The following is a 17,941-nucleotide window of genomic DNA, read 5'->3' as shown; positions in this document are numbered from 1 at the left end:
TCAGTTGCTCAGTGGTGAATGTAACGTGTATTGTATTTGAAATAAAAAAGGATGATTGTTAGGTAGTGTCAAGAAACTGCCCACTGAGGGGACCCGAGCAGAACTTGCGGTTCTCCTCCTGTAATGTTTAAAGAGCTCACAGGCAGCACTGCTACTCTGCAGCTGACCTGATCCCTTGTCAGGTTCCTGTCATGGAACCTCAATCCCTTATAAAAGTGATGCCATCACTGTGTACCTTATGCAGTATCTTTTTTTTTTTTTAATGATTTCCTCAGGCTGAAACAGCAGAGTCTATGGAATCCTTAAGCCTCAAAGATAAAAGGGAATCTAATAAAAACCAGCCTATGCTGAAGAATGTTGACGATATGGATTTGAAACTGAAAGGAATAGGAAAGCCGAGCAGATTCTCCAAGTTCGGCCTCTACAGGCATCTGTATCGCCAGCCCGTGCACTCCAGGGACAGTGCCAGCAGCCTGGACAGTGCCTCCAGTAAGTCCACCTTTGCCGTGGGCTCTCTCGGCGCCATGCTGTTCTTCCGAAAGCACCTGTTTTTATAAGGCTATCTTTCCATAATGGAACAGAATGAGCGACGTTGAAGGTCTCTCTATCATCGTATTCAATATCTTGCCACCTCATGGCTCTGTTGCCTTATTTTGGAGCAAATGTCTTGTTTGATTCCCACAAAGTAGTCATCACAACCACCATTCATGCTTCTGATGGTGGCAGAGTGGAGCATGGGTTTTGAAAATAACAGCCAAGCTGTAAAAGAAAAAGAAAAATATTAGATACACTTTATACACTTTTCTTAGAAGAAACTTCATTTCTCTTCCCATCCAGATTTACATCAGGCCTGTAACATCAAACATCAGATTGTCCACATCTCACAAATTTATTGTTCTTTTCGACTGTCTTAAAACTGTGCAATTTTCCATTGCACAGAATTTATCACCAATTTTATAGCCTTGCCTAGGTTTGAAAATGATCAAAATGCTTTGCAGTTTAAGACACTTGATATGTGTATGAGTATATACATTTCTTTGTTAAAAAAATAGAACTCTCAACTTTCTCCAGGTTATTTTAATCACTGTAGAAGTCGTCAGAATTTAATCCATGGTTTAAAACCCCACTGGAAACTTTTTCGCTCTTCCAGTGAATCTGAGCAGGAATTCGCTAGCGCTAGCATGGGTAAGTGATGTGTGAGGCTGCAGATACTCCTGAGGCTTCAGCTTCTGCTGCATCGTCTGCTGCATGGGCATAGCGGTGTGTTTTCAGATTGGCTTTGTGTTTGCAGTCCTCACACCACATGTATCATGGAACTGCTCTGTACAAAGCACGGGGAGATGCACAAGCCCCCTTTAACCCAGGAACCAGTGCTTCAGTACTGAGGTTTGAAACGTACCCACTAACTGAACAGTGAGTGGCCGATGCAATTTGATGGTGATGTAGAAGTTCTGTAGAAGGTGGGAGGGCTTCCTTTGTGATGATTCAGAGTGATGTGTTTGAGAAGGTGACATCTGAGTTAGGTCTGGACATCATTTGATTGGGGTAGGTGAGGATAAAGACCATTGCAGGCGAAGGAGAGTTGAGCAAAGGGGTAGAAATGAGTGAGCACTGAGAGTTTTTAAATAGAAGAAAATACACCATCCAGCTGAGATGCAGAATTAGATATAAGACTAGAAAGATATAAAACAGTTACATTTCAAGGCTGGAAAACTAGGTGGGGGAGTTTGACTTTGAGATAAGAATTTGAAGGCCTTTGAATGCCTTAAATGTGAAGTTTTAAAAATTTTGATCTGATGACCTTTTGTAAGAAGGACCAGGTACTTGAGGGGTCAATTAATTGGAGCCTAAATTATGGTGGTGGGAATGAAGAAATTTGACCACTGAACAGACATACAAGGAATAGTAATAATGAATTACAATAGTAAAATAATCTAACATTTTAGTGTGCCTGCCGCTGCGATGGGTACCTGTGGTGCTAGGCGGTGATACCATTATCTCTATTTTATAGATGAGGAAATGCAGCTTTAGAGATAAGTGACTGTACAATGAAATTCCCACTTAATCAGCTTCCCAGTGTTCATGAGTCAGATTTGTGATTTAGCAGTAAAGCAGATTACTCCATCAGGACCTTTTGGCTAAAATCCCAAGGCCAAGGTTCAAATGTACTGTTCAGGAAATGAAGGAGAGCTCTGCTCTCACGGCTGGGTGGAGTCACTTGTGGATGGCAGGAACTGGTGAACCCAAGAAATTAAGCTGGACCTTGAGCCTTGGTTCCCAACATTCTCAAGTATGAGGACCGATTTTAAAATCAAAGTATTTTCCAGACCACTGTGTTTTATGCATTGATTAACTATATTATATATATATAATGAACAATAGCTCCAGTGTAGCTGGTAAATAAATTTGTATTATGCAAATCATAATAACATCACTATATATTAAAAATACAGAGCATATATGGAAGAGATGTTATTTATTTGGCATACAGCAAAGGCTTGATGCTTAAATGGCTTCAGGGACTATTGAATTAGTAATTTCTGGGATCAACAGGGCTTCAAAGACCCGATGGGGAACAATGAGGCTTCTGAGAAGTCCAGGGAGCCAGGTCAGGGGAACCTGTAATGAGAGATAGTAAAGATAAAGAGGTTGAAACAAGTCCAGGTAATCCTTGTGTGTGGCTTTGCTGATTCAGAACTGAAGCTAAAAAAGAGATGGAGGAATGAGGTTGCTAAACCATGAAGTTGAGGGGCCCAAATTATAACTAGGTCTTTGTGTTGCTGATGAGGGGGTTGGGGGAAGTGGCAAAGAAGATCAGGGCCACGTGCTGAATGCATTATACAACTCAGGCAGAAGTCAGGCCGGGAGTCTTGATGCCCACAGTAATGAAATGAGGAGGCCAGTGTGAATGGTTTTCAGGTGTTGATGGAAAGTATCGTTGACACCCATCCACAACACCCTCCTGAAGAAACTGGATACATGTCCCATTCAGTGTTTTTATTAAGAGAGAGGAAAGAAAGGTTAACAACCTAAATGCCCAGGAAGAAGAGAATGGGGAAAACATAATGAATGATTCAGCACCTTAATGGAATTGGATAGTCATTAAAAACTGGAAGTGGAGATACAGAAATAAAAGCATGTAACTCCATTTATTTCGTTAGATAAGTATTTATTGAGCTCCTATAAAATGGCAATCATTGCTCTAGATACTAGGGATATAGTGACCAAAACAGACAGAATGAAGTTGAAGGCTTTAGTTGAGGGGTTGGAGTGGTGATTCTATATGCAGATTGTTAAATATACAATATGTTGGGTGGTGATAATTCTCATGGGAACAGTGAAGTAGATTAAGAGGGATATAGAGCAGAGGGTTGTTTTATATAGGATTGTTAGAGAATGCTTCTCTGAGATGCGTTTTGAACAGAGGCCAAAAGGAAGAGAAGAAAGAGGATAAGAGGAATCTCGAGGAGGGGTTCCCATTGGGAAGAATAATAGCTGATAGGAACAGCCAGGAGGCCCGTGTAGCTGTTGTTGTTGAGTGGGCTGGGGAAAATGATAGGAGCAAAGTCCAAGAGGCTAGAGGTTGAGTTGGATTGTGTAAGGTCTTGCAGACCATTGTAAGAATTGGGGGCTTTACTCTGAATGAGCTGTAAAGAATAGAAAAGATCTGATTTATGCTTTTACAGAATCATTCTTGAGAGCAGCCCAGGCCAGATGTGATGGTGGCTTGAATCCTGTAATAGCTGTGGAGGTGGCAAATAGGGATCGGGCTGAATCTCTCTTGAAGGTGGAGCTGACAGCATTTGCTGATGCACTGAAGGTGAATTTGAGAGGAGAGAACTCCAGAGTCAGTTAAACACAAGCTATTCTAAAGACCTGGTATAAATTAGCCCAAGCTTCAAGGAAGAGCCTTTAACACAAAGCCAATCAACAACAAAATCCTAGATAAGAGGGAGAAACTGACCTTCAGAATTACTTCTTCAAGACAATCAGATTCTTAGACATCAGCAAAATGTTACAAGCCATACTAAGAAACAGGAAACTATGGCTCAGACAAGAGGACAAATTAAAACATCAGAAGAGACACAGAATTTGGAACAACTAATCCTGCTTGAATCTGTTGGTTTTTTTTGCATGGGCACACAGCAGGAAGTGAACCCAGGTGAGAGCTCTGCCTGCTGAGCCACCCTGGCCCTTGAATCTGTTTTATATATATTGAATTTCCTTATGAATTTGTTTTGGAAAGAAAATGGTTCTAATAATAGTATAGGGAGTTTAAAGAATATAGCTCTAGATTTATATCTTAAACTTGTTGTCTTATAGGACTTGAAACTCAAATGACTTGAAACCCAAAGGAAGCTTGGAATGACTCCTCCCTAGAAATTTAAAACTGAAAATTTGCTGAAGTTAATTACCTCCTGCTGAGAATGTGAATATGGTTGGCCTCCTGTAGTGAGTTTTACTTGTGAATGCAAAATACTACATACAGGTGGGCTCCTCGTAAACAGTAGTGGTGGTGCCCTGAAATCAGTATGGAGTGTGCATACAGGGATACTATGGGCTTTAAAATAGTACCTTTATTTAAACTGGTCTAAAATCCATTAATCTTAGATGTGGTTAGTAATTATGGTGGATTTTTGTAACATAAATTTTTAATTCAAAATCATTTAGCCATTGTTTAGTCAGGGTTCTCCAGAGAAACAGAACCAACAGGAGAGATCTATAAATATGAGATTTATAAAGGTTTGTCATGCAACCATGGAAATGCAAGGGTCCAAAATCCACAGGGTAGGCTGTAAAGCTGGCAGCTCCGATGAAAGGTCTGGACTAACTCCACAGGAAAGGCTCACTGGCTGAAGAAGCAGTGAAAGAGTCTCTCTTCTCTCTTAAACGCCTTCAACTGATTGGTTTATGTCATTGTGGGAGACGCACCTTAGTTGATCACAGATGTAATCAGCCACAGCTGCAAACAACTGACTGATGATTAATTTCACTAGCCTTCTGGTTTATCAACCAGCCATGAAATATCCTTGCATCAATGGTCAGGCCAGTGCTTGCTTGACCAAACAACTGGGCACCATCACTTGGCCCAGTTGACACCAGAACCCAACCATCACAGCCGTCTTCGAGAACTTGTTTTCTTTCAGAATTATGTTGTAAGAAGGAGAATTGCAGGTTGGCATTACTTTGCTTGATACTATGTTATGAAAAAAGGATTGATTTTTATTCCTCTTATATTTAGTAACTGCTATTCTTTTCCTTTTAAGCAATATTAAATAGATTGATTAATGGGAAAAAGAATCATTTTATCGATTTAGTTGAGGCAGATTTTACAAATTTGGATACCTAACCATAAGGGTTAGTGAATAATGAAGTACTTTATAAACTCTGTTCTCAAGGATATAAGGTTATTGAATATATAAGACTTATTTTGTATCATCAAAGAGCTTATTATCCAATAGGTGAGAGTCAGTTTTAAAAATTTTACCAACCTAGTGCCCTAGTAATGAATTCATCAGGGGAGAGATATGTCAGCTGGCAAGAGTCATCAGTGAAGCCTTCTCCACAAACAAAATACAGGTCTATAAACCCCTGTGCATCATTCCAGAAGCCAAAAAGTTTTGTAAACAGGATTTTTTCAAGTAACTCATTGAGGACCTGTTTGGAACAGACTTGAATATATGTAGAAATCAGTAGGTAGAATTTTAAGACTTATTCTGAGACTAGGCAAGGACAAAAAGAGGCATTCCAGGTTGATGCTATATCATAAAGCACAGATAGGGGATATGCCAAAGAATTTTTTTTTTCAGCATCTCAGACCTGGGTAATTAACATAGTGAATAAAGAGAGGGTTAAAATCCCTATGCAAATCCTTTAGGCCAGATATGTTTCAGAAATCAGAGTGTTTTAGGTTTTAGAAAGGTAATACAATACCTATGCCTCATATTATGTTACAGTCCCAGTGGAGTCTGAGTAATACCTTATAAGCAAAGCATTTCATATCTGCAACATCAAGTAGGGAAAATAAGGACCATAAATGACTCTTGTCAGTTCAGATGAGGTTTTGTTGACAAATGAACTATGGAAAAAAGCTTGGATATCTAGAGATTTGGGGTTTTTGGAATCATGGTGTGCTGGTTTGAAAGGATATATGTCCCCTAGAAAAGCCTTGTTTTAATCTAAATCCCATTTCATAAAGGCAGAATAATCCCTGTTCAATACTGTATGTTTGAAACCGTAATCAGATCATCTCCCTGGAGATGTGATTTAATCAAGAGTGGTTGTTAAGCTGGATTAGGTAGAGGCGTGTCTCCACCCATTTGGGTGGGTTGTGATTAGTTTCTGAAGTCCTGTAAGAGGAAACATTTTGGAGAATGAGCGATTCAGAGACAGCAGAGCAGAATGACATAGCCACGAGAAGCAGAGTCCACCAGCCAGCGACCTTTGGAGACGAAGAAGGAAAATGCCTCCCAGGGAGCTTCATGAAACAGGGAGCCAGGAGAAGAAGCTAGCAGATGATGCCATGTTCGCCATGTGCCCTTCCAGATGAGTGAGAAGCCCTGACTGTGTTCGCCATGTGCCTTCTCACTTGAGAGAGAAACCCTGAACTTCACTGGCCTTCTTGAATCAAGGTATCTTTCCTCAGATGCCTTTGATTGGACATTTCTATAGACTTGTTTTAATTGGGACATTTTTTCGGCCTTAGGACTGTAAACTAGCAACTCATTAAATTCCCACTTTTAAAAGTAATTCCATTTCTGGTATATTGCATTCCAGCTGCTAGCAAACTAGAACAATGGTTTAGGGGCAGTTAGTTCATCTCAGTTGAACTTGTAGGGTATATCTGTACCAACACATGGTGGGCCTTGAAAGTCCAGCTGAGACATTGCACCTGCTCCCGTAAATGTTGGAAAAATCTTGGGGTGGGTGGTAGGTGAGTAAGGGTAGCTACCATTTTAGGTGATACAACCTTTTGAAAGATTACCTTAGAGACTCAGCTGTCCCAGTAGGCCCAAGAATGAAGTAAAGTAGAGAAAATTTTTGCAAAGGGAGGATCAGCAGCTTGCAGCAAGATTTGGGCAGTAAGGAATGGACATAGCAAGAGAGAAAATAAAGGAAGAAGAGTCAAAAGTGATTCAGAAGTTTTGAGGCTTGGTAACTATAAACAGAATCCCAAGGGCAGACCTAATTTTAAGAGGCTGATAATGATTTTAGTGTTAGACATGATTTTAAAATTCTGATGGGTGCAAGAAAGTAAGAAATGTCATGTAAGTCACTGGAAAAGAATGTAAATCTGAAGACCAGATAAGAAGTCAGGGGCAACAGCATACATTTAGTAATTGGATGGAAAAAGGCTGGAGAAAGTTGGGGGAAAAACAACTTTGGTAGTGAGGAAAAGACTATCCAAAGTGTTTGTTGGAGAAATGGTAGGGACACGGAGCCTCAAAAGCCAAGAGATGAGGTTAAAAGGAAGACATGGCAAAGCAGTAAGGGGCAAGAAGACACCTTCTTCATGACCTTTAGCGGCTGGACTTTGGGCCTCTAATGGGTGAGGGTGCATCATATATGCATGAAAATCCCATGCCAAAGGTCAAAGCAGATGCAATTATGAAACCAACTGGGAGCCAGATCCGGGCTAATGAAGGCCCCTCAGATCAGCACTGCTGATGTGAAAGGCCTTGCTACATACTCTCAGGTCTTCCTGCAATTCTGAGTAGTCATCCCAGAACCAATGCATATTCATCTCTATTGCCTTAATAGTCCTGTGTTCTGAGAAGCAGCCTGATTTGTTTGGAATAGTTTAGGCCATGACTAAAAACACAAACAAACTTGAATTATGAGCAGGTTGAATTCAGTTAGTACTGAGATAATTTTCTGAGGCTAAGAATTTACTTTGTTTTCATTTTCATAACTGGTTGTTGGTTGAAGAAGTTTATGTGTGTGTGTATGTAAAGCTTTAGTATAAAATTTCTCAACTGATAAAAACAAATTTCATACATTTTTTTATTTGCAATTTGACCCATTAATTATCTACTTTGTTGTTACAACAAAGTGCTACTCTGACCCTACAAGTGAGCAAACAGATCTATCAGTATTTTGACTTTCAATCTTATACAGCAGGAACATAAATTACTTAGAAAAGCCAATATAAAGTCATTTTAACCATATTTGGTTTTGTTAATCTTTGGCACTTTAAGATATTTTTCTTTTATGGAAAATTTCGATAACCTTTGGAAGGTAAATTATTCAGTTTAAGGTACAGTATTGGCCTCAACCATGGTGAGTCTTTAAAAACTTTAGCTTTATGAATATTTATTCGACATCTACTAGGTGCCAGGAGCTATTCTAGGTCTTGAGGGAATATACTCTTCACTCTTGAGAAAATTATAGATTGGTAGAGGATCCTTATGCAATTATATCAGAGTCAGAGGCATTAAATTATGCATGCGAAACCCTTTGGAATCTTCACTTCAGAAAGAAGATCTGGGGGCAGTGTTGTGGTGATGGTGGTAGTGGGGGTACCAGTCCAGTACTCTCCCTGGCTGCTACAAGCAGTACCATTTATTCATTCAACACATACCTTTGCATCCAACAGCTATTTGCTAAATGCCTCTTTTGTGCCGAGCCCTGTTTTCGTGATTTGAGTTCTGCTGGTCTTCCTGCTTATTTGTCTTTATGGACAACATATCCCATATACTTGCAAACTATTTAATTCAATGTATTTGAAGTAAATGGTCCCCACAAAGTTCTTTGTGAAGTGCTGCAGTAGATGGCTGCTTTCGCACTTGTCTGGTCGTAAGCTTCTGTATGTCATTGTGAGTTTTTCTGTGTATGTTATTTATGACTTTAGGAAGATAGAATGTTAGAGCTCAAAAGATCTGAGACGTCATCTAGGCCCAACTCTTCCTTTTACATATAAGGAATTTCTGGCCCAAAAAAATGAAGCCAGGTGTCATTTAGCTAATTAAATCCCCAGCTGGAATGGGGGCTGTTTTAAAATTTGAGGTTCTTGCAATTTGAGATGCAAAAGGCAAGAATTTTTCATTATGAGGGCACCATCTTCGCTGAGGAAAAAAAATCATGATTCTTTATTGCCCCTACATCTCATGTTTCTCTACCCTGACCTAGCTTTATTATTTTCTCATATTCCCTCCTCATGAGTTTTTGGTTCACAGATATCCCTGTATGAACCTGTCCCAACTGCCCTATAAATGTGTGAGGCTTGTAAGACCTTTGTTAATCCATGGCTTCTAATCAAATGAACTCCTGCCACTTAAGTGATGACTCTTAGGAAGAAATTCTGAGATTATTTTAGGTGTTTTACAAATGAGAGTCAAACCAAGCTCTCTTGGGTCTCCCTGACCAGTCTTTGAGTGGGTGTTGCTGCACTTACAGACACCGGTTCCATCAGCAGTTTGCAGACAGGAGTGGGAGAGCTCCACGGGGAAACGAGATTCTGGCATGGGAAGGACTACTGTAATTTTGTCTTCAAAGACTGGATTCAACTTGATAAACCCTTTGCTGGTGAGTATCATGGTGGTAGGTGTATGGTTTATATTTTGTCTTTTGCTTTTCAACATCTCAAGAAGCATGCGCGTGCGTGGTCTAATTGCCTTGTTTGGCTTTGTTTTGATTTTTCTTTCTGAATATTTGGTAAAATTTTGGAGATTATGATTCAGTATATATTTAAAGACTTTTCCTTATAGTTACAATAAGAAAAGACCATGAAACCGACCTCCCTGTTTGAAACACCCAGATTTCCTGCAGGTATCTTTTTTGGGATAATAATTTGTAATTCTCCAAGAGACAGTAGCTTTCCTTTGATTGTCATCTTTTCTGCTTGTCATCTTCATCTTCTTGTATTAGGATGGCACATTTTTAGATTATCAAGATACTTATATGTCTAAGAAGAAGTAGAGATAGTACTAGAAATATAGCCTGCATTATTTCCATAGGATAAAAAGAGATTATCATGTCACGGACATAATCTTAGATAATTTGCACCAACTCACATCTTGCCTCATCTAGTGATGATCTAACACTAGTGAAATGGAAATATATCCGGGAGGTGCATGGGGAGACTGTTCCTCAATGTGAGATCTCTTTCAGTTGGCAGTAAAAGTGTCGTTCCATCCAAGCCAAAGAACATACATCTAGTGGGTCTTGGCATGTGTTTCCTTTTACTTCTCATAGTTGGGGTCAGAGCTACAGAGTTTCTGTCCCTGACACTGAAGTCAGTGACTGATCCTTGCCTGGTGCACCTGGGCAGATTTTATTGACAGGTACTCCACTCCCCGGATGCCGTGGCATGACATTGCCTCTGTGGTCCAAGGAAAGGCAGCTCGGGACGTGGCACGTCACTTCATCCAGCGCTGGAACTTCACGAAGGTACAGGGATGCTCTCATCTGCACACATCCACTGAAGAGAGGCACATCTGGCTAGAGGAGGAGCATGGAGGGCTGGCAAGGAGGGGCTACAGCTTTGCCACCCACCTGCTGCCAGGCTCTTGGTTGCCAGTATGCCTGGGCCTCTGTTCAAAAAGGGAGTGTGTTCCTGAACCGTCATACCACAGACAGCTCAGAGTACAGAGAAAAATGCTGTTACTGGGGCCTGTGGCATGGTCTGTTACCCCTTTTAACATCTTGGACTCTCAGGACTGATTGGGCATCTACTTTGTCCTAAGTGCCAGGCTAGGTCCTGGGGAATCAGTAATAAGATATTCAAGTAGCGCCCAGTCTAGGAGAGGAGCTTGGAATCTGGGGGGAGCTTAGATATGTTCCACAGAGCTCTCTGGGTATCTTGTTGAATGATGTAGTTTTGATTTTCTGCCCTCCATACGTGCTCATCCATTTTCACTTAGCGCTCATATTTTATTAAGTTGCGTCATAGATTCCAAAAGACATTAGCGAAATGCCTCACAATGATGGATGTTTTTCACCTCTGTGCTGTAGAGAAGACATAATCACATTTCTCTCTGATGGCACTAATTACGTGAGGGTCCCCAAGGAAGCCCAACATGAAACACCTCTGGATCTTGTTAGGGTAAGAACAGATGTCTGGGATTTTGCTTCAGGACCCATGCCTTAAGCTATGGTTGAGGTCTGCTTTGCATGGATAGATTTCATAAGGAATAAACGTGGACCCAAGAGTTAGAAGGAGACCTTAGAGGTCCTTCTCACCCTCTTTGCTTGAAGCAGCTCTTACTCATCTTTCACAGTTAGGCTCGATGGAGTCCTTCCTTAAGAAACCTTTACCAGTTGGTCTGACATTATTTCTTTTTGGCATGATTATCCTCTCTATTCTCTTAGTACTCTCTTTTTATTTATCTTATTTATTTATTACACAAGTATTAATGAGCACCCACCATGTACCAGACACTGGCAATAAGATGCGAAAGCACTTAGGACATCTTACAGAAATTATATATGGACTGATTTTTTTTTCTCCTATTGGTCAGTCAGCTTCTCCAGGGAAAGAATGTCTCACTCATTTTGTCCCCAGTAGCTGTTCCCTGAAGGAAGGGGAGAAGGAAAACAGGAAGCCACCTAGCTTACCCTTGCACCTAACAGGAGCCCTCTTTGTGGCATCTCCTGATGTTCCAGGCATTTTTTAGTTTGTGGGCAGTAAAGTGAGCGTCTTGCTTTTCAAATTCTACCCACTGTTTCTACTAATAACCCCCAAATTATATCATCTGGTGTAAGTAATAGCACATCACATCTCTTATTTAAAAAAGAAATTCATGTGTACGGGATTCCTTTTTGGGTGATGAAGACTCTGGAATTAGATAGTGATGATGGTTGCATAATTTTGTGAATATACTAAAAACCATGAATTGTACATTGTAACAAGGTGAGCTTCATGGTATATGAGTTATATGTTAATTTGTTTTTAAAAAGGGGCTTTGGCAATATTTGGACCAAGAGGTGCCCTGCGAAAGTGAGGCTGGGATGCGGGATGAGGCCAGCTCCTAATGCCCTAGGTCCCCCACTCTGGCTGCACGCTGGCAGCTGCCAGGTTCTCTGTTGGGCCTGGCTTGAGACAGGGTCTGGTTCCAGATCGTGGTATTGCGGCCAGAGGGACCCTGCTCACCCACTGCGTGAGGGTGAGACAGAGGGGAGGGTTAGTCCTGCCAGGAAGTCCGGGAAGGCAGGCTGCCCAGCCTGTGGGAGAGCACGGCATCCTAGCACTGGCACGTGGGCCCTTTGGCTTTTTCTGGGGAGTGGGGAGTAGAGGTGGGGTGGAGGGGTCCTGGTTCAGGAAGATCTCTGGGTGTGTGGCCTTTCAGTGGGGTCACACACACACACAAAAAAAAATTAAAAAAAAAATTACACACTGATTCCCCTACAGAATGAAGCTATATTCTTACTTGAGATTAAATATCTTACAAAGAGCGATCTCTGTAGCTTCGTAACATTTTAAAAAACACTATGTATTCTATATATTTCTAGAGGAAAAATGAAATGGAAAGCCAAATTTCTTTCTCATGATTATCTAAGCATTTAAAAATATTACTTAAGAAATTATTACATAGATTTGTGTCTAAGGTGAATTCTTTGAATATTTTTGGAAGTGAATATAATTTATTATTTTAGCACTTCTCAGTTACCACTGCCTTTTTAATTATGCAACAAGTGTGGTGTAATGTGCTTTAAAACATGAGTCCAAACTCCTAAATTGAGTTTTCTCTCATTGCCCTGTTTTATATTTTCTTTTCATCGTCTAAAAGCAAGTCAAAGCCCAGACTCAGCTGCCAACAAATCCTTTCACGAAGAAAAATGTTTAAATTGACTGTTCCACCTCCCCCTTACCTCTTAGATTTGGGTGAGCAGCCTCGACATCAGCAGAGATGTAAGATTAGTGGAAAGTAATTCCATTTTGGACGGCACGTAGAGTGTTGGGTTAATCCTGGCAGTGAGGGATAAGAAGTAGTATTATTACCAGCAGTCTGGTGAGGAGAAGCTCCAGGGGAACCTGGCAGCTGAACCTCAGTGTCTGGAGGGCCACCCAGTGAGAGTGCCCCTTGAGCCCCACAGAGGAGAGCAGACCACACTGGAGCTGGCAACTTGTGTGTGTGTGGGGGGTCCCTGGCCTCGGCTAGGAGTCACAGGGAGGGTCATTGCAGGGGCGTGGGCTTCCTGTCCCTGAGAGAACTTGAGCTATACTGTCACTTCCAACCTGGGATTGCACCAGGTTCCTAAAAGGGGCCAGGATTCTCAGAGGTGGTTTTGAGCAAAGCCAGCAACACGAGAAGATGGTGCCATTTTTCTTTTCTCCAGATTGTCTTCTTTAGTGTGTCTTCATTATTTGTGGGGATCTGGCCTAACATCCATAAATTAAGTACATCTCATCCACGTGTTATTAAGGTTGCAAGGAATAACTATTTTACTTACTTTGAATGATGATGAGGCATTTTCCACTTGATAATTTAGCAGAAGCCCTTAGAAACAAAGAAAATTTTATTTAATAGAAATTTAGGGGGATGGATGAATAAGCAAATGGATATTAATTTTAACCTGCTGGACTGGCAACGGTGTAAAATAGTACTAATATCTGCAGATGGGTGTGGGTTATTAGATCCTCCTGGAATAGGCTATTGGAACACCAGCAAACTCTTTAAAAAGTTTACAGCCTTTGACTTAGAAAACTTTTTTCCAGGTATTTAAGCTAAAGAAGTGATCCAATAAATGTTTATTATCACATCATTTCTAATGGAAATAAAATTAGAAGTGAGTGAAATGTTTGTTAATAGGAATGTATTAAACAAAATATGATTCTTCCATGCCATTTTACCATGAAGTCATTTGAAAATGGATGATATAGAGCCATTTTGCTGGGGAAAGATAGCTGCAACATATCAGTATAAAAAAGAAAGCAAGTTGCAAATCAGTAATCTAATTTTGCAATTCTGTATCTCTGTACCATGGATTATATTTAACTCTTTCTTTACACATATTAAGTAATAGTCTCACTATGAAAGGGAAAAGGAGGAAATATAGCAAAAAGGGAAAGAAAACAATGAATAATCTATAGCCCTTTGACCTAGGAACATCCAGTTAACAATTTTCTTTTTCAAATGCACCTGGATATCTTTTATAACCATAAAGTAGGGATGAATGGAACGGTTTCCTTATTTGAATCATCTGTATCTATTTTTCTTTATTTTAGATTATGAAACCAAAATACCGGTCCCTTTCTTACCCATTTCTGCTTCCAAAATCTCAAACAACAGCCCATGAGTTGAAATATCAAGTTCCTGGATCTGTCCATGCTAACGTACAGGTAAGTCTGGCTTTTCTTTTTTACGAAATGCCACCATGTAAAAGTAGTCTTACTGGACCAAGTGTCTATTACATTGGCTTCATATTTTTTAATACAAACAACTTCTCCAAAGCAGGTCTGAATGAACCTTTTGAAATTTGGTAAAATGTTACATTTGCTATTTAAAATATGTTTGTTTTAGATATGACAAATGCATGCTCTCAGAAAAGCCCAAGGTCAGGGAAAGGCTCTTCCTGTCATTCCTTCTAAAGTGTCCCTAACAAATGGCAGAGTAAGCCTGGGACTGATAGTGCTGAAGCACCAGGAATGTGGCTGGAGGTTATCATGTAGGAAGCTAGTTATGGCTAAATCTAATTTTAGTTCTTAACTAAATGCCTTTTAGAGGATTTTTTAATAGAAAAAGAAATTTGCTTAATAGAGTCATAGAATTTCACTTCATCCAATCCAACCGTCTCAGTTTACAAATAAGAAAACTCAGGCCCAGTAGGGCTGTGAGACTCGTCCAGTATCACCCAGTTAGTTCTCAGTAGAGATGGTGCTTGAAATCCTGGTCCAGTGCTACTCAATCTGCTTCATCTTCCAACTCCAGCTGAAATGTCTTAAGACCACGTAGATATAGAACCAGGATGGGCTGCCTATGGCGTTGCCTTTTGTTCAAAGACATATTATCAGCATTAGAAACTTTGTTCAAGTGAAGATCCAGTGATTCCTACTGACATTATAAATATAGATCTACCTAATTCAGACATGGATTCCAATGAATGTGATTATATAAATGAAATACTCAAGTCAGTTACTCTGCACTGTGGCATGTGTGTATATAAGAAATAAAAAGACAGTGCAGATCAAATAGTAGCACAAAGAGGATAAGCCACCAAAGAGATGTACCCAAAGTAAATACTTAGGCTAAAGAGACAACTGATTCAAACTTAGAGGCACAGATAGATATGCATTCATATGTCAGTTGATAAATATTTTATAAATCTATTTAATTTTATTCTATGTAGAAGGGAACATTGCCAGTGCTTTAAGATAAAATGGGAATCTTGATATTAGAAAAACAAGAGAATTTGAGATTCGAGCTTGTATTAAAATTGAGTTGGTGGTTAACTTATCAGTTACCTAATGTTAATTACTTAATATCTATTGGAAATGTATTGCTACATTAAAAAAAGTTATCTATTTTTATTGTGCTCAATAAAAGGACGTTTTGTCCAAATAGTGCATATACATGTGCTTTCACCTTGCCTGTTGGTAAAGTTCTGTCTTATACACTCTTCCTACAACCCTTACAGGGCAGATGGATAGGCTACATTCCTGCTCCACCAGCTGCCTCCCTTCTCTCTCCTTCTCTGCATCTCGTGTGTTAGAAGTAGGGCTAGATCAGACCATCTCTCCTGACATGCCCATATCTTCATCCCTGGTACACTCAGAAGGCCTGGACTCAGGAACCTACAAGCCCATTGATTTAAAGGGAAGTTTATCAGAACTCACTCACTCATTTATTCAGTCAACAAATGTTTATTAGGTGCCATCTGTTTGCACAGTGAAGTCATCAGAGCATATTTGGGAGTTGGGGAGGCAGGCAGAAAAGGAGTCCTCTGCTTTTGGAACCTTATTTAGCTGGGGAGAGAAAGCTTAGTGGTGTTAAAAAATAAAGTTAATAGCGAAAGGTGTGGTTTATGACTAAATGCCAGCATGAAAACTCAGACTACCACGCTGTGAGAGGTCAGCAAAGGGGAGGGACAGAATGGTGCATCCCCTCTAAATGGAGTAAACCTACCTACTCAAAAGATGGAAGAAGAGACTTCAGGAAACCATTTGCTCTTGGAGAGGTTGTAAGTGAAGTTAGATGGCTTAGAAGCAGGTTAGGGTGTCCTGGGGGGCTGGCCTGGTCATTTGGATTTGGTTCTAGAGGTATTAATGCACTTTGGGTTTTTTTTTCTTCATCAGAGAAAAACCATGAATCACAAAGGTTTGTGAAGATTAGCCTAGAACGAAGTTTCCCAAACTGGGTTTTGCCCATGAAATGCCAGTATCTATTTCACACACACAAAATTTTCCATGAACATTTAAATTTTTACAGATTTTTATAATACAAGTTTCTTAGTGCCTTTGCTATGGTAATGTGTGCTAAAAAACCACTAAGGGGGAATATGGTATGGGCATTTCCTGAGCTTATCTGAAAGAGGACCTCTTGCTTTGTTGTACATCTGCTTCCATCTTTGCATGAACACACTTTGGGACCTAGAAAGGCTGGTAAGAGTGGAGACAGAATGAAAACAGGAAGACAAGTAAAGAAGAGGGTCTTGTAGTAATTCTGGCATATTCTTATAGTCCAAACTAAAAGTGAAAGGAAGGACAAATCTGAGATGTTTTTGAGGAACTAGACTAAAGGGACACAGTGACTAGAAAATGATGGAAAATTAGGAACAGAGGGAAGCATTAAAGATGATTCCTTCATGTCACTGGTGGAACTCTCCAGACTTGCATAGGACCTTGTGTTGTGATTGCTGGGGCCAGGGCACTGAGATGGCAAAGGGAGCTCAGGTAGGCTCATGCATAGATCAGGTTCCAGGTGATAGAAAATTAGCAGCCATACCGTGGGATCAACAATACCATCCTGACTGAAAGGAGGTAAAGAAGTGTAACAAATAAGGTATCAGTGGCTGAGAAAGTTCAAATAGAGTTGAGAGGCTACTCTGGAGGTCACTCTTATGCAGGCTTCAGTTAGACATTGCTACTATCATAACTTGCCAAACCCCAACCAAATACATTTCAGCCAATCCTAAAGAACACCTAAGGCAATATATAAGATTCTACAAAGGTTCCATGCACTAGGGTAACTTTCCAGAACCCTACAACCTTCAGAGGGGTCCCTGGACCAGATAAATCCTGAAATGCAGAGGGGCCAGCTTCTCCAGAACGTCGACTGGATGTTCCATCCCCCATCCCATATTATTGACAATCCTTCCAGCATGAAAAAGTTAGAATGGGTATAGCCCAAATACCCCTAAAGAGTGAGATAAAGGTGATGGAGTTATATAGAGAAGATCAGGTTTAACAAAAGAGTATGATTGCTGAATCATTATATTGACATTTCTTTTAGTCTCTGGTATTTTGGAGCAGCTGGAAGTAAAAACTTAAAATTGTGGAATTGTAACCCAAACCAAATTTGGAAATCTGTTCTACAACTAATTGTTGCAATGTACCCTGAAATTTATTGGTGTTTTTTTTGTATATATGTTAAAATTTTTTTTAGAAATTTAACAGCCCTGATAATAGATATAATAAAGAACCTGAAAGTACTTCAAGGTGCTACTTCTGGAAATATAGAAAAATTGTCCAGCTAAATGTGATAAAATACAATTAAACCTACCAGACAAAAAAAGTGCACAGTGTGATGCAGTATAAAGATTCTGCAGCAGTGTATGGCCTCAGAGAGTCATTTCCCCTCCCTGAACCTTTTTTTTTTAACATCTGAAAGGTTTATGTTTTGTGTGAATCATAACTGAGGTTCCTTCAGATATGTAAAAGAAAAATTTTCATTCAGCATCTCTAATAAATGAGATGTTGTTATAATTGCATGTATTAACTATACTTTATTTAGCTCTCTTAATATAACTAAGATAGCTCATAAAATAAAACCCAATTGTTTAT

At 40.0% G+C, this 17,941-nt stretch overlaps 1 protein-coding gene across 10 annotated transcripts in view; it reads left to right on the top strand.

Annotated features, from left to right (window-relative positions):
* The window catches only part of PLD1 (phospholipase D1), a 231,700-nt gene that overhangs the window by 146,357 nt on the left and 67,402 nt on the right, over nt 1-17,941 (top strand). For 8 of the 10 annotated variants that reach the window (XM_077161036.1, XM_077161038.1, XM_077161035.1 and 5 more), the window contains 5 exons: nt 276-489; nt 1,072-1,185; nt 9,397-9,525; nt 10,271-10,389; nt 14,168-14,281. In XM_077161036.1, coding sequence (XP_077017151.1) covers nt 276-489; nt 1,072-1,185; nt 9,397-9,525; nt 10,271-10,389; nt 14,168-14,281 — 690 coding nt within the window. The remainder of the gene's footprint in view (nt 1-275; nt 490-1,071; nt 1,186-9,396; nt 9,526-10,270; nt 10,390-14,167; nt 14,282-17,941) is intronic. The other 2 variants (XM_077161043.1, XM_077161042.1) reach the window with 1 other exon arrangement.

The sequence above is a fragment of the Tamandua tetradactyla genome, chromosome 5 (genome assembly GCF_023851605.1).
Source record: "Tamandua tetradactyla isolate mTamTet1 chromosome 5, mTamTet1.pri, whole genome shotgun sequence".
In the NCBI taxonomy this organism is placed as follows: Eukaryota; Metazoa; Chordata; class Mammalia; order Pilosa; family Myrmecophagidae; genus Tamandua; species Tamandua tetradactyla.
This window is presented reverse-complemented; position numbering and strand designations above follow the sequence as displayed.